Source organism: Spinacia oleracea, chromosome 6 (genome assembly GCF_020520425.1).
Source record: "Spinacia oleracea cultivar Varoflay chromosome 6, BTI_SOV_V1, whole genome shotgun sequence".
NCBI lineage: Eukaryota > Viridiplantae > Streptophyta > Magnoliopsida > Caryophyllales > Amaranthaceae > Spinacia > Spinacia oleracea.
The window spans coordinates 75,069,067-75,085,342 of NC_079492.1; the positions used below are offsets into that span (position 1 = coordinate 75,069,067).

General features: G+C 35.3%; 1 protein-coding gene across 1 annotated transcript; it reads right to left on the minus strand.

The window, feature by feature from the left end:
* Positions 1-4,117: 4,117 nt before the first annotated feature.
* LOC110776670 (uncharacterized) lies at positions 4,118-7,735 on the minus strand. The gene is made up of 8 exons (XM_021981214.2): positions 7,580-7,735; positions 7,220-7,332; positions 7,057-7,131; positions 6,742-6,777; positions 6,148-6,193; positions 5,281-5,371; positions 4,786-4,843; positions 4,118-4,422 (listed from the first exon to the last, which is right to left on the minus strand). The coding sequence occupies exons 1-8, from the start codon at positions 7,650-7,652 to the stop codon at positions 4,375-4,377; spliced, it is 540 nt and encodes a 179-aa protein (XP_021836906.1). The 5' UTR covers positions 7,653-7,735; the 3' UTR covers positions 4,118-4,374.
* Positions 7,736-16,276: the final 8,541 nt, after the last annotated feature.

Here is a 16,276-nt window from a genome sequence, read left to right on the forward strand (position 1 = left end):
CTCCCACCTCTCCGAACGCTTGAGCGATTTCTTAATGCTTTGCACTATGCGTGTAAACAACCAAAAACTTCGCTTTATTTATAAGCTTTGCTTTAGCATGTAAATAAAAGCATAGCTTTAGCTATTATATTCCTGAGGCAATGGCTTTTGGAGTTTGGTTTTCCTTTGAGGTTTGTTAGCTGGGTCATGGCTTGTTTATCTTCAGTGTTTTATACTTTGCATGTGAATGGTGAGCTCATTGTTCCTATTACGGGGAAGAAAGGTATCAGACAGGGCAGTTTCTCCATACTTATTTGGTTTGAGTATGGACTGAATCGTTTTTGGATTTGAGAACAAATGCTGCTTTTAGATATCATACGGGATGTAAGAAACTTGATCTAACACATGTTTGCTTTGCTGATGATCTATTGCTTTTCTCAAGGGCTTGAGTCAGTTTGACGGATTATGAAAGTTTTTTCTATTTTCTCGGAATCATCTGCTTTGAAAGCTAATCAGTCTACGAGCTCTAATAATATATATATATATATATATATATATATATATATATATATATATATATATATATATATATATATATATATATATATATATATATATATATATACCCCTATAATGAGAAGGATGAGAAGGGATCATAGCCGTGCATATAAATAGATCAAACGCTCCACATTTTGCGCGTGTAAAACAGCAAAGCATTAACGCAGAATATGATAACCGGCCCATAAAAGTATAAAACCCCACCCCCTCTTTTTAATTTCTCTCTCCTCCTCAACTTCTCTCTGTTTAAAAGGCATTGCTGGTCCTTGAGAAATTTCCAAATAATCTCCTTGATTGGCAAAACAAGCCAATCAAGTGGCAGAGTTGTAATAAACAAGAAAATATGGGTAGAAGGGTAATTGCAAAGCAAAGGGAAATCAAATTTCACGGAGTTAACGCGATTTTATCAAATTGTCTATCTCTCTTATCTATTTTTCATCCACGGCTTCTACTTTTCTGAGTTTCTCTCACCTCTCTCGTTTATATCATCAATGGTTTCTAATTTTTTGGACCCTCTCTCGTCTATTTCATCCATGGCTCTCTCATCTCTCGCGTTTGTTTCTCTCTCACATCTCTTACTTTTTTTTCTTCTCATTTACGAACTAACAACATATTGAGTATTGTCACAACTTTGTTTTATACAGTTTCTCTCTATAATGTACAATCTATCCCAACTAGTATACAATTGCCCACAATTGTTGTTTCAGAACGCCGCAATATCCTAGCAATTACTTGAATCGGCCAAAGTCGTCGACCATCTCACATACCTACTTTTTTGTTGGAGGAAGATGACGATCTACTCACCAACATCGTAAAACAACCTAGCAACTCTTCCAATACTCCCACCATTGTTCTCCTTCTTTTGTACTTTGTAGCTAACTACATCTTCACCGTCGTTTTCTTAACTTTTTCTATTTTGCCTATTATTTTATTTTAGTTTCATTTTCTTATGCTTCTCTTTACAATATTGCCACTTGATATGCTTAATTTGCCAATCAAGGGGATTCACTGGGCAGCCCTCGAGGGTTTGTATCAAGAATCCAACCAATATGGTATGAGTTGACTTATTTTCTATATTCCATGTTTGTAGTTATTTTTTAGAATGAATATCTTTCATTTATCTGACACCTAAGATTTGGTATTAGTCATTTTTTCCTTGAGTTTCTAAGTGGAGCTTTAAAAGTCGTCCTACATTACTCAAAACCGCCGCACTAATTTACTTTAATATCCTTACTTAATGAAATTTTCATCCCAAATTTTACCACATCTATTTTGGAGAGAGAAAGTCTCTTCATCCAACCACCACCACACAATCACCACAAACCGACCACCACCACACCCCACCTTCGTCTTCTACTCCAACCGCCGACCACCACATACTCACCTTCGTCTTCTGCTTCAACCGCCGACCACCACCACACACCCACCTTATTCATCTTTAATCGACCACCACCACACACCCACCTTCTTCATCTTTAACCGCCGACCACCACCACACACATACCCACCTTCTTCTTCATCTTTAACCCCGGCCACCACACACCCACCTTCGTCTTCTGCTTCAACCGCCGACCACCACCACACACCCACCTTCTTCTTCTGCTTCAACCGCCGACCACCACCACACACCCACCTTCTTCTTCAACTTTTTTGTTGGGTTATTCATAAATTGGGTTACTATTCTTGATGCATTTTGTTAGATTTGTGATAATGAGACTTATTAATCTGGGTTGATCCACCAAAAATTGACAGAAATTTGTTCCAAAAAATTGACAGTAAGTCGTATAGGGGGAGTTAATTGACAGAAATTTGTTAATGGAGTTTCCTGGGAGTTAATTGAAGGGTGATTCATGATTTATTTTTGTTTTTTAATTTTAATTTATGATGCAAATCAAATTGGGTTGAATCGTGTGGTAATTTTTTGTTAAATTTGTTGGTAAATGTTAAAGTTTTGTTGTTATATGTTAATGTTGTTGTGGAAGTTCAATTCGAATTTGGGTTTAAAAAATATAGATTTATGCGATTTTAGCCCCATTTATATTCTAGACTATGTAAATTTAGCCCCGTCTATGGTCTAGACTTATGCAAATTAAGCCCTCTCCATGGTAGGAGCTTTAAATTCATAAGTCCCTTCCATGGATGGAGCCTAAAATGCATAAGTCTTTTTTTTTTTAACAACTTAAATAGACATGGACTCATGCGATTTAAGCTTCGTTTATGGTCTAGACTTATGCAGATTAAGCTCGAACCATGGAACGAGCTTAAAATTCATAATTCTAGACCATGGATGGAGCCTAAAATGCATAAGTCTTTATTTTTTTATCAACTTAAATAGATATGGACTTATGCGATTTAAGCTTCTTCCATGGTCTAGACTTATGCAGATTAAGCTCGAGCCATGGAACGAGCTTAAAATTCATAAGTCCCTTCCATGGACAGAGCCTAAAATGCATAAGCCAACAACTTTAAAAAAACCCGACATAGACTTATGAGTTTTTAGCTCCGACGATGGCATAGACTTATGAAGTTTAAGCTCCTTCCATGGTACGAGCTTAAACTACATAAGTCTATACCATGTCGGAGCTAAAAACCCATAAGTTTGTACCATGGTACAGGCTTAAACTTCATAAGTCTGTACCTTAAGCTTGTGCCATGATACAAGCTAGAAATGCATAAGTTTATGAATTTTTTTTCCGGGAAAAAAATACATCTAGTAAATTTGATGTTCCACCGGTAGTCTCGGCCATGTAAAAATTATTTTTCATTATGTCGCGATGTGGTAGCCGACTTTGGTGCCGGCGGTGGTTTCCGGCGGGGGCTGGCGGTGGTTTCTGGTGGTGGTGGCCGGCGGTGGTGACCGACGGTGGGCTGATTAAGGGTGGGCGGTAAAAAGGGGAATAAAGGTAAAAGTTAAAATAAGGGGGTAAATAAAGAGGGTATATGGGTAAAATATTAGGGCGATTTTGAATAATGTGGGGCGATAAATAGTAAATCCCGTTTCTAAACCCATATCTTTGGAGCTGAGGTACGAGTTTGGAATTTGCAATTTTCTAAACAAACACAAGGTGTAGGTTTGAGCATTCCCAACTCATACCTCATATCTAAACTCTAAGAATCAAATACCCTCTAACAAGATTCTATAAGGCACACAAGTGGACGTGATTGAAGAATGTGAAATATATCATTGTCACTTCGTTGAATGAAGGACCTCCTAGTGTATTTCCCTTGTACGTGTATACAAATATGTAGAAGTTACAATGAAGGACCAGAAATTGAAACTATAACACTTCTGGAAGTTTTATAATATAGTATTAATTTATTACTTATTACCTCCGTTTCATAACAATATTTACGCTTACTATTTGAACAAATATTAAGACAAAAGTAAAAAAGTGGGGTTGAATATAATAAAATATGAATAAAGTAAGATAATTGTGTAAAAAAGTGGGTGGGTGTAATAAAAAAATGAATAAAGTAAAAGAAAGTGAGTGAAAATTTGTAAATATTAAGAATGATAAGGTAATAAATTTTCATGTAAAAAATAGAATAAAGCAAAGTGTAAAGAACATTACGAAACGGATTAAAACGGATAGTGAAAAGTTCATTTTGAAACGGAAAAAATTATACATTTGATCTCAGAACACTAATCATCACAATTACAATGTTGCCAAAAAAATTATTGTAGGTATTGTATTAGATTTCTACACTTGAAAAGGAGGAGGAAATAAAAACCATACATATACAAAGGACCATACATAAATGTTCTAGCTCATCATCGATCGCTTAGTCAGTCATCACTGGCCTGGTTGGTCCTTCCAACGACTTGATAACAGAACCCTAATGCGAGGCAACGGCCAGCAAGCTTAGTCCACCAAGTAGAAGATACTGTAAAACATAGACAAGTTCATGAATCACGTAAAGTTACTCCTATTATTGTTCCCATTTCCATAAGAATTGAAAAGGTATGTGCGTGTATACCTTTGTTTAAATTTAGTTGTCACGTTACTATATTTATTGTACGAGTACTTGTATATTTTAAACAATTAACAGACCAGGTATAAGTTAAGATGGTGAAAATTATTCAGCTGATGCTTGTAGCCTTTTCAGTGAGTGTGTGTTTGTGCGCGCAAGCAGTTCAGCGTGTGCTTATTGTATGTGAATCAGTGCATGCTACGGCAGTAGCAGGTTTGTATCCGTATCATCAAATAGTACTCAGTATTTGTAAAAATGAAAGAAATTAGTACTGACCTTGATCAAAGGCTTCTCTCCCATGATGATGGTTGCCCAACCAAAATATGGTAAATACCTGTTGTTTTGCAAAAACATGAACAAATTTTAATACAACGTAAGAGAAAGTAGTAACAATACCGGGAAATGCATCAATAACATCTCTGTATAGGAACCTACGATGCAATGATACAATTGACCAAGATGTACACCGATTTTACACTTCTCATATCCCTACCAATACTGATATGCTTGCTAATTGAATGATAAAAGCAGAACTTCCAACTAGGTAAAAGATCAATTCGATATACAAAGGTCATTCGGTACCAGCAATCAGCAATCGTACGTTTAACATGATATATACTTGGTATTCAACACTAAACAGTTCAGTCATAAAAGCAGAACCATCCATTTCATACTCGTTTGCTACCGCAAGCAGAAAGTTATGTTGAAGACCAACAATAGTTGTAATCTAGCACACTTGATAATATATGCAATACAATTAAGTCCACTTACCCAATCACTCTTCCGATTATATGGTGATCTTCAAGCCATAGTTGACCATCTGCATATATCCCATCACTGTCGTCCCACAGATTAGCATCACCTGAAACAGAATGCTCAGGCATTAAGAGTTGTAAACCTTTGATTTTGGTTTTTAAAGGGAAGTCGTCTCAGCTATATATAACAAATAGAATAAAGAATATCAGAGACCATTTGGCCAACAACACTATGAAATTTTCTATAGCAATACGAAAATGTAACAGTAGACGAATCTGTACAGCTACCAAAACCTTAACTTGTTCAATTCCCCTGCTAAAACTGAAAGGCTAGAATCGGTATTCTCAAATCCCTTTCAGCATTTATCTAGTGCGAATGCCAGCCTATCTGCATAGCCAATTGCACCTAGTGAAGGATCTTGTCACTGTCCCACGAACTCGACCCCATCTCAGCTCGTGCTATGTTGGTGTTCCCTTTGATTGCTCTCACACGTACGCTGGAAGCCCTATGGACTTAAGGTGTGTATACACTTTTTACTTTCTTTCTCCCATAATTTGAAAACATGGTGTAAGAACGTACAATATGAGTTTAAAGATGACCTGCTCCTCAATAACAAAATAAATTGTATACATTAGAGAAACGGCTTTGCATTTTCTTCCTAACTGCTTTACTATTGTTTTAAGTCTACAATATATATCTAAATGTTCAGATAATAGCACACAATCCTAAAGTCGAAAACTAGTACCAATTAAAGCAGTATTTGCTCGAAATCAACCTGTATGTTTGTTTTCTATGTATATCAATTTATGTCTTTAATGGTTGGATTATGCAACCCATATTATGACACGCAAGTATGCAACAGTAGTATTGGTTAACAATTACCTTTTGTCAACAAGCTGAATGTATTTGAATCATGTTGCCTATGCACCTGCATATATATGGAGCACAATATTAACATCTAATTCGATGAAAATTGTAGAAAGTCATGTTATGATTATTTCAGAATGAAAGAGCATGAATAAGGGGAATCTCTTAGATGACTCTTAAGGAGAGAGAAAAAATAAGAGCTAGCTCTTAGGTGTGTAATGGGAGTCTCTAATTTGGAGATTGTAAGAGAAATTTCTGAAATAAGAGATAGCTAGCTAGTGCCACATCATTGCTTTTGTATAAAAATAAAATAAAAAAGAAAGGGTAAAAGAGTATAAGAGCTAGTATTAAGAGTTGACCCATTTCCATAATTTTTGAGAGGGACTCTTATTTAGAGTTGAAGCTTATGTGGACATAGGAGAGAGACTAAGAGTCACCAAAATAAGAGTCTCCCCTTATTGATGCTAAAGGGAAAATGTAGTTTTTCTGTAAGAGTTTTAACATAAATTGGAGAAGAGTAAAAGGTCTAGAAAATCCACAATGGGAATGTAAAATTAGTTGAGATGAGAGTTAGTTCCTTAAACAATTAGCTAGGATGATGAATTTCACCTTTATAACACGATGAACGATAGGAATATCCTTTCCCTGAAAAAAGAAAAGCAAACAAAACAGTTCAGCAGAGATATCAACTCAAACTGAAAACTAAATGAAATCAAACCATAAGAAGCGCATTATCACGAAACAAAACAGTTTGGTTGTGGAGAATTTCGAGGAAATGATTTTGGCAAATCAACTGTGAGAGCACACAATTTCATGTGCTCAAAAATTGTTTGCCTAAAGTCCACATAAATAAAAACAACAGAAACAACCCTTCAAAAAGTTAAATGAAGAAGAAGAAGAAGAAGAAGAAGAAGAAGAAGAGACCTCAATTTTGAATACAACAATATCTCCCGATCGTATCGGACGATTCCTCACGGTAATAAGGAACAATACATCACCCTGTAGAAAATTCAAGTGTAAATTAATTTTGGGGAAAAACCTCAAGAACATTCAAAATCATCCACAAAGGAAAGAACTGGGTATTTACCCTTTGAATTCCTGGCTCCATGCTTCCGCTAACAACAACAACAACAGGATATTTACTTCCGGTTACCAAAACTAGCAACTGCCACATTATCAACGCCATTGATACTATTATACCTGTCGGGCGATTGAATTATAAATTATAAATTACGGAGTATAAAAACAATATTTGGTACACCTAAGGCTAGGTGTACTAAAAAAACAAAGTAGTCTCAAAAGGAAGGGGTCGGCAGCCTAAAACAGGAATATGTGGCATTTGGTCATCATCCACAAAGATCATATTCTCTGTTCAATTGTATCTAGTGCTATAATCAGAAATTAAGAAATCGAATTCGAAACGAGTTATTCATTAGTTGACCATTACCTAAACCGATGAATTGTGTTGCTGCACCTCTCAGCCGAATTGAGCGAAGCGATTGTCTTACGTTATTCAACATCTTTCTTTTTCTCTATTTTTCAGTTTTTCTTCAACCAAAAGTGATGGAGGAATGGAAATACAGAATCATAAGTAAATACTAAATAGTAGAAGCCGCCTAATTTTGAATGATGGATACGCGGCTATCTTATTGGTTCATGTTTTTAGCTTTCCTACATGGCAGTTCTATATTGCAAAAAGTCTTGCGCGCACAAGGTGTACAATAAATTTATTGTACACCAAGATAACTTTTATGCATTTTTTTGTAACTTTAACTTATTTTTCTGTAACTTTTATATTATAAAAATTAAAAAGTTGATAGATAAACATTTTAAAGGGTTAAATGATTAATTTATACTTTATTAGTGATTTTGAAGAAATAATTTTTATTCAAATGAAAAAATTTATCATTAAAAAATAGATAACTTTTACCTATATAAAGGTAACTTTTAAGCATTTTGAGTCAACTTTTACTCCGATGTACAATATTTATTGTACACCCATTATAAATAAGATTTTGTGTCTATATTGGCTTCCTGACGTAATCAGTGGACAATTAGCGAAGTTAGACTACCATATGGTCCATGTTAGTTGTTTTTGTTCTTTATGCTACATGCATCAACACTATATTCACTGATTGACAAATCACTTGTGTATTTGTTCTTTTATGTTGGGAAACGGGTATAGCTATCTCAAACGCAACGCTCTGAACGATAACTATCAGGGATGAGAAAAAAGTCAGGGTACTTTGAATCGGATTCGGAATCTGTTGTGCAGGTTTCGGTTTCCCGTAATAAATTTAGAAATCTATTAGAATAGGTTTCGGTTTTTAATTTTTTGGAACGGGTATCCTGTCAATCCCACTTAGTGTGGACCAGGATATTTTAGGTATTTTACAGCTTTTAAAGATGACATGGACACACAATGTTTACGTGATCCAAAAAATCTGCGGCCTATATAGTAACTCTTACGTTAATATAGTTTACTTATATGCAATATAGTTACTCTACTAGTAATACAATAAATTTTAACAATATAATTATTAATATATGCGACATAGTTACTGCAAAGATCATATAGTAACTGTTAAGTTGATATAGTTGTACTTGTATGTAATATAATTACTCTAATAGTTATACAATAACTTTTTGATGTCATTTTGATAAGAACTCAATTACTTAATAATGTATACACAAAGATATTGACTGCTTTGTATCATATAGTAAATATTTCTATCCTATATAAATAGTTACTTTTCTGTATCATATAGTTACTCCTTCTATTCCACAGTTACTATTAACTCTTTCAAAAATATAGTAGCACGTCCTCTCCTTCCATGTCCGGGTCCTCTCCTTCCTCTACCACGTCCTTGGTTTTCATTGTTGTCAGAATTTTCTTCTTCTTTTTCTTCTTCTCCTGCTTTTGTTTTCCTTGCAGAAGTTATTCTTCACACGACTTCAATTCTAGATGAATCATCTTTGTATTTCTGAATTAATAATATATAAACTAAGTTAATAATTTAACATTTAAGTGTGAAAAAATGACATAGTTACTATGTAAAACATATAGTTTCTATTATGCATCATACAATAACTCTTAGAATTAATGATGGGTAAGATTTTTTTTTTTTTTTTTTTTGGCAATTAATAATTGTATTAATAACCAAAGCCTTGAGCAAAACACCCAAGGGAACAGGAAAACCAGGCCACCAAAACTACTCTACACAAAATCAAATGTGTAGTAATCTACTCCTAAGTTCCTCAGAACCTCTACAACAAACTTTAAACAAAATTTCCCTAACAATATTATCTATGCTCTTAGTAGGCCTTTTAAAGATTACAACATTTCTAGCAAGCCACACACTATAAATGGCTTCAGTGAAGCACATAACATACAGCTGATCAGCAACACCAACTTTCCTACTTCTCTTCATAACTTGCTGCAACTCAGAAGCAAACCCAGTAGCTCCTCTATGAACACCAATCTGCAACAACAGTTTAGTCCAAACTGCAGAGGAGAACTTACACTCAAAAAACAAATGCTCAACTGTTTCTTTCCCATCTGTGCACAACACACACTGATCAGAACACTGAATCCCCCAAGTTTGAAGTCTATCAGTAGTATAAAGCCTATTAAGGATAGCCAACCAAGTGATAAACATGCTCTTTGACTAGCTTTGTTATAGCACATTACTCTCCACCAAGTAACCTTAGGAGCAACACCCTGCAAGCACTTATATACCTTGCTAATACAGTATTTTCCATTTGCAGTAGCTTTGTCCCAACCACCAATCTGCAGAATAACCTCTCTACTATTAAAGATCTTTTTAAGAGCCCAAGAACAAGAACTAGGAGTGGACATCTGAAGAGGATTTTGGCCTTTCATATAAAAACTATCAACCCACTGCACCCACAGTTTATCTTTCTTAAAAGCCAAAGCCCACAGCAATTTCCCAATGGCTACTTTGTTCCAAGCAGCAATATTCTTCACATTCCAACCACCAGAGTTTCTAGGTTGGTATAGTTTATCCCATGCTACTAAAGCTTTCTTTGATGCTGCAGTGTCAGTCCAGAGAAAACACCTGCAATAAGCTTCTACCTCCTTAATGATTCTCTTAGGTAAAATGAAGATTTGGCACCAGAAGGTCTGCATGCCAAACAAGATGGTTTTGATAAGTAACAACCTGCCAGCATAAGACAAAAACTTAGCTTTAGCCAGAATCTTGTCCACTAGAGGCTTGCATTGTGGATAGGATAATTTCTTGGAAGAAAGTGGCACCCCCAGATATCTGAAAGGAAGGCAAGCTTCTGAGATTTTCTGATCAGATAAAATATCTGTTTTGTCACACCTTGAAACACCAGCAAAGTAAATATTACTTTTATCCATATTAGCTTCAAGGCCTGAAGCAGAAGAGAACTTGGAAAAAGCATCAAGAAGTAACTGTACAGAGATCTTGTCAGCTCTTGCAAACAATAATAAGTCATCTGCAAACATCAGATGAGTAATATTGAGCTTCTCACACCTAGGGTGGAAGTTAAAATCAGGATTTAGCTTCAGCTGGTTCATACATCTTGTCAAGTATTCCATTCCAATAGCAAACAGGAAAGGGGATAGGGGATCCCCCTGTCTCAGCCCTTTTTTTGCTTGAAATGGTTTTCTAGGAAAGCCATTGATGAGAATAGAGTAGGAAACAGTTGTAAGACAAGTCATGATCCACTGAGTCATAAGCTATATTTAGGAGGGAACCCTAGCTCTTGCAGAACAGTCTGAAGAAAGCTCCAGTCAACTGAGTCATAAGATTTTTTTAGGTCAACCTTTAGAACACATCTAGGGGATATATGAGATCTTCCATACCCTTGATTAATTCAGTTGCCATCAAAATGTTGTCAGCAATGAACCTCCCAGGAATAAACCCTGATTGGCATTCACTAACCACTTCAGTAATAACTTTTTTGCAATCTTGCAGTAATAATCTTAGAGATGATTTTGTAAAGAGTGGAACAACATGCAATAGGGCAAAAATCTTTAACACAGGATCCATTAGGCACCTTAGGTACCAGAGTAACAGATGTGCAGTTCATACCAGGATACATTTCCCCTTTCTGGAAGAAGAACTTGACAGCTTCATACACATCTTCTTTCATCCAAGGCCATGCTTTCTTAAAAAACACAGCATTGTATCCATCCAAACCTGGAGCTTTACTGTCATCAATAGACTTGAGAGCCAAGTCAATCTCATCAGTGGTAACTGGAACACACAGAGATAGAGCTGCAATTCTAGACAATCTTGGACCTGACCTAAGAGTGGGGAGATCAGGCTTAGAAATGTGAGTAGCAGCTGTACCTAAAAGAGCCATATAGAAATTCTGAATTTCCACAGTAATTTCCCCAGGATCTACAATTTTATGCCCTTGAGCAGTGTACAGCAAAGAAATTCTATTCATGTTTCTTCTTTGCTTGACAGAAGCATAAAAGAACTTAGAGTTAGAATCCCCATCAGCTAGCCATTGGATTCTAGATTTCTGCTTCAAAGCAGATTCTTCCACAGATAGCCACTTTCTAAGATTTTCAGTACACCTCTTCTCCTCAACTTGCATTAACAAATCTGCAGGATCAGAACATAACTGATTTTGAACTTCTTCCAACTCTTGTTGTGCTTTTTGAATTCTCACAGTGATATTTGCAAACTCCTCTTTGTGAAGGGACTTCAGTTTGTGTTTTAGCCTTTTCAGCTTAAACCAGACTTTGCCTAAAGGTGTACCCTTAATAGGAAACCCAATCTTGAGCAACAACTGTTGCAAACTGAGAGTGACTTGCCAGAAAGTTAAAAAACTTAAAGGGTCTACCCCCATCTTTATGCTCATCCCCAAATTTTAACAAAAGAGGGGAATGGTCTGAGATTGAAGGATTAAGATAGTCCATAGCTAAGTGCCCAAATTTCATCATCCAGCATCCATTTCCCAAAGCTCTGTCTATTCTACTAGTCACCCTAGCATCTCCCAAACTCTTATTACTCCAAGAAAAAAAGTGACCAGTGCTTCTCAATTCATTCACTCTAGAGTTAAGAAGAAAATTGTCAAAATCTTGAGTTTCATAAGTGCTAACACATGCTCCATTGACCCTGTCATTGCTGGAAAGAACAACATTAAAATCTCCAAGCACTATCCAGGGAGAAGAAGTAACCATAGCAGAGATACCAGAAAGGGTTGACCACAAAACCTTCCCGGTTTCAACAGTATGTAAACCATACACAAAGGTAATGAAACAGACTGAAACACCTTGGCTATCCACTAGTTCCCCATGAACTAATTGCTCATGAGTGAGTAACATATTCATAGTAGCATTCACACTCTTCCACCCCACCCAAATTCTCCCTCTGGGATTACAAGCAGAATTGCAGTGCCAAGACCAACCACCACCTAGCTTCTGCTGAACTTTACTATTATTATTCTCTTTGACTCTTGTTTCTAAGATAGCCATCACATCCACCTTATTTATTGACAAAAATCTTTTCAATGCTCTTGTCTTATTTGGGTCATTAAGACCCCTCACATTCCATGCACAGATTATCATCAGGGGGGAGATCATTGTGTTCCTCTCCTTCTTCATCTACAATTTCTATGCCACCATGTTCAGGGGTGAGAACTCTGAATGAATTTTGAATTGGGGTTGTTGTCCTCACTTGTTGAGCTTCCCTGTGTATAGTTCTTCTAGCATCAATTTTCCACCCTACATCATCATCAGAGTGAACAACAACAGAGGTGCCAAGAGGAGTGGTCTGGTGAAGTTGTTGTTGTTGTTGATTCATAGCTTGGTGTGATGCTTGCTGGACTTTTTTAGGAACCCACTTCTTCACTATCTTCTTCTCAGGGGGTCTAACATTGTTGACTTTCTTAGCAGAAGTCTCACAATTGTGTCCCACCAGGCAACACTTCTTGCAGTAATCTGGTTTCCAATCATAAGTAACAGCTTGTTCAAATTCCTGGCCAGATGGGTCAGCAATAGTAATGGAACTAGGGAGAGGGTTAGTCACATCCACTTCAACCAAAACCCTAGCAAAGGATATTCTCAACTGCTATGTGGTACATTCATCTGCAAACAAGGGAACTCCAATAACACTACCAATCCTGCTCAAAGAATCCTCCCCCCAACAGTTCAGAGGTAGGTTTGGGAACCTCACCCACAAGGGAGTAACCTTTAGAACTTCCTCCTGAAAGCTAAAGTGTGAGGACCATTGCTTGATGATGGCTGGTTTACCATAAAAGTACTGAGGGCCAGCATATAGAATAGAGTTTCTATCTTCCAAAGAGCAGAACCTAATCACAAAGTAACCTTCATCATGAAGGAAAACTTTGGGGGTTGCCACTTGACTCCATTCCTTAGCAATAAACCTGAGTACAGATGCAATTGTTGGTGTTTCACCCAACACAAACATGACTACTGCATTGACCCATTGTGCATTACATTTGTCTATTTCTGGCTGCTGTAGTTGAGCAATGACTTTATCACCAATACAAACAGGAGCAACATAGCTTAATGCCTTCCCTTTGGTAGCAAGTAAACTATCCCTAACCTTGCTAGCCCAAGAGCTTTGAGGTTTATCAGCCACAGGAATCCCAGAATCTCCACCCATATTCAATTTTCTACTCACAATACGCATAGATTCAGGATTAACAGAGCTAGCTTTTGCAGAAATTGCATCTAACATTCCAGATCGAGAAACCACAGGGTTCGAAATAGGAGCAGAAAAAAGGGAGTTATGATGTTCTTTAATTACCTCTTGAAGTCTAATGGAAACCGGTCCAGCACTTGGATGAACCAATTTCGGGTCCGCCATTGAAGATGGTTCAACAAGAATTTCTTCTACCATAGCATACGTGAGCTGTTGCGTGGTGTCCAAGCTAGACGCTTGAGTCGCAGAAACATGATTACCAACCAAAGGAGAAGAATCTCCATTATTTCCTGGTGCAGGAACAACCGACATCTTCTTCTTTCTCCCCATCAATGGAGGTGGCGTAGGATAGCAGATAACCCTTATCGTGCGCCACGTACCATGAGAGAGAGGACTTAAGATGATTAATTATGAACCAAACATCTATTTTGATGGGTAAGATATTCGCAGAAATGCAAATATAGTTATTGTTATAGTCATATAGTTACTGTCATAATAATATAGTCACTCTTATTACTAATAATATAGAGACAAAAAAAAAACATAAAAGAACAAAATGATAACATAGTAACTATTAAAAACATATAGTTGCTATTATACATGATATAGTATATTTTAATATTAATGATAGTCATATATTAGCAGAGTTGCATATATAGTTATTGTTATGATCATATAGTTAATGTGACCAAAACATAGTAACTCTAATAATAACATAGAGGACAGCAAAGAACATAAAAAGAACATTATAATATACATAATAACTATATCAAACATATAGTTACTATTATACAAGATATAATACCTATAAAGATTATTGATGGTCATTTAGTCACATAGTTGCAGACATAGTTGGTGTGATAATAATATAGTAACTCTATCACTAAAAATATAGAATAACATCAAAAACATGCACAGAACATAATAAATTAAAATAGTAACTATTTCAAACATATAGTAACTATATAAAACATACAAATACTGTTGAAAAAAATAAACATATGGTAACTAATCATGATAAAATAAACATAATACCTATTTCAAACATATAGTAACTATATAAACAATATAGTAACTATTGATGAAAATAAACATATGGTAACAAATCATGATAAAATAAACATAGTACCTATTTCAAAAATATAGTAATTATATAAAACATATAGGGACTATTATTATAATATATTAACTATTGTACACATATAGTAACCATTATAATCATATAGCCACTATCTAAGAAGCGAACAAAAACATACTCTAAATAACATAGTACATAATGTAATCGTATAATAACTATTATTTATCAAAAAGTCACTATAAACTGTTCATAACGTAATAACTATCTTAAGCAACATTGTTACTGTTTTAAACTTATAATAACTTTCTAAAAAATATAGTAACTATTTTAAACACATAGTTACTATTTTAAAGCTATAGTAACTTTTAAAAAAATATAGTTACTCTAAAACCTACTACTAACATAAACACAACGAACATTCCAGTGACTATTAAGAACACTATTTTGCAACATAAATTAAAGGTGACTATATCATTTATATACTAACTATGTGAAACACTATCCCTAATTTCAACAAAACAACAAACATTTCAAATCACTCAACAAAATAATAACTATTGTACACATATAGTTCCATTAAAATAATATAGTAACTATTGTACACATATAGTAACCATTAAAATTACATAGTACCTCTTTAAACCATATAATTACTGTATTACTCATATAGTTACTATTTAAAATCGTGAAGTCACTGATCGAATTCACGAAGTGAAAACGTTATTTCGGCAAAACAAAAGTATTAATTTCTCCAAAACAACAAATATTTTCAATTTTAAATAAAAATAGACTTAAAATTCTTTAAAAAACAACAAACCGAGATGTGATCTCTAAAAATTCTTGCGAAGATTTGTAGACGAGCGCAAATTCTTCGATTCGGTTTCGGCAACGACGAACCTCCTTCTTGATCTACTACTTCCTCCTATTTTTCCACATTTAATAGATCAAATTATAAGAATTATAAGATAATCACGAAGAAAATCGAACAAAACCTAGAAATTTGGGCTAAATTTTGAAAAGCATAGAGAGAGGATGAAGAGAGAGAAATGAAAGAGAAATGAACAGAATGCAGATTTGAAAATTTGAAAAATAAAAAAGTTTAAAACGTATATAAAGTGGGCTAGACAAAAATCGCATTGAAACTCTACAAAACACATAGTAACTCTTTAAAACACATAGTTACTGTAATACGCATATAGTTACTATTTAAAATCACAAAATAACTGTCACGTGACATACATTTACACATATTGTCCATACAAATTACTCTGTTTCCCTGGTCCGCTAAGTTAGCGTGGACCAGGTTTATATTAGTGTAAATAATCCTGTTGGGTACCACGTACACACTAATTCTAACATGGAGTACCTAAAATAAGGAACCGAGCCATATAAAAAT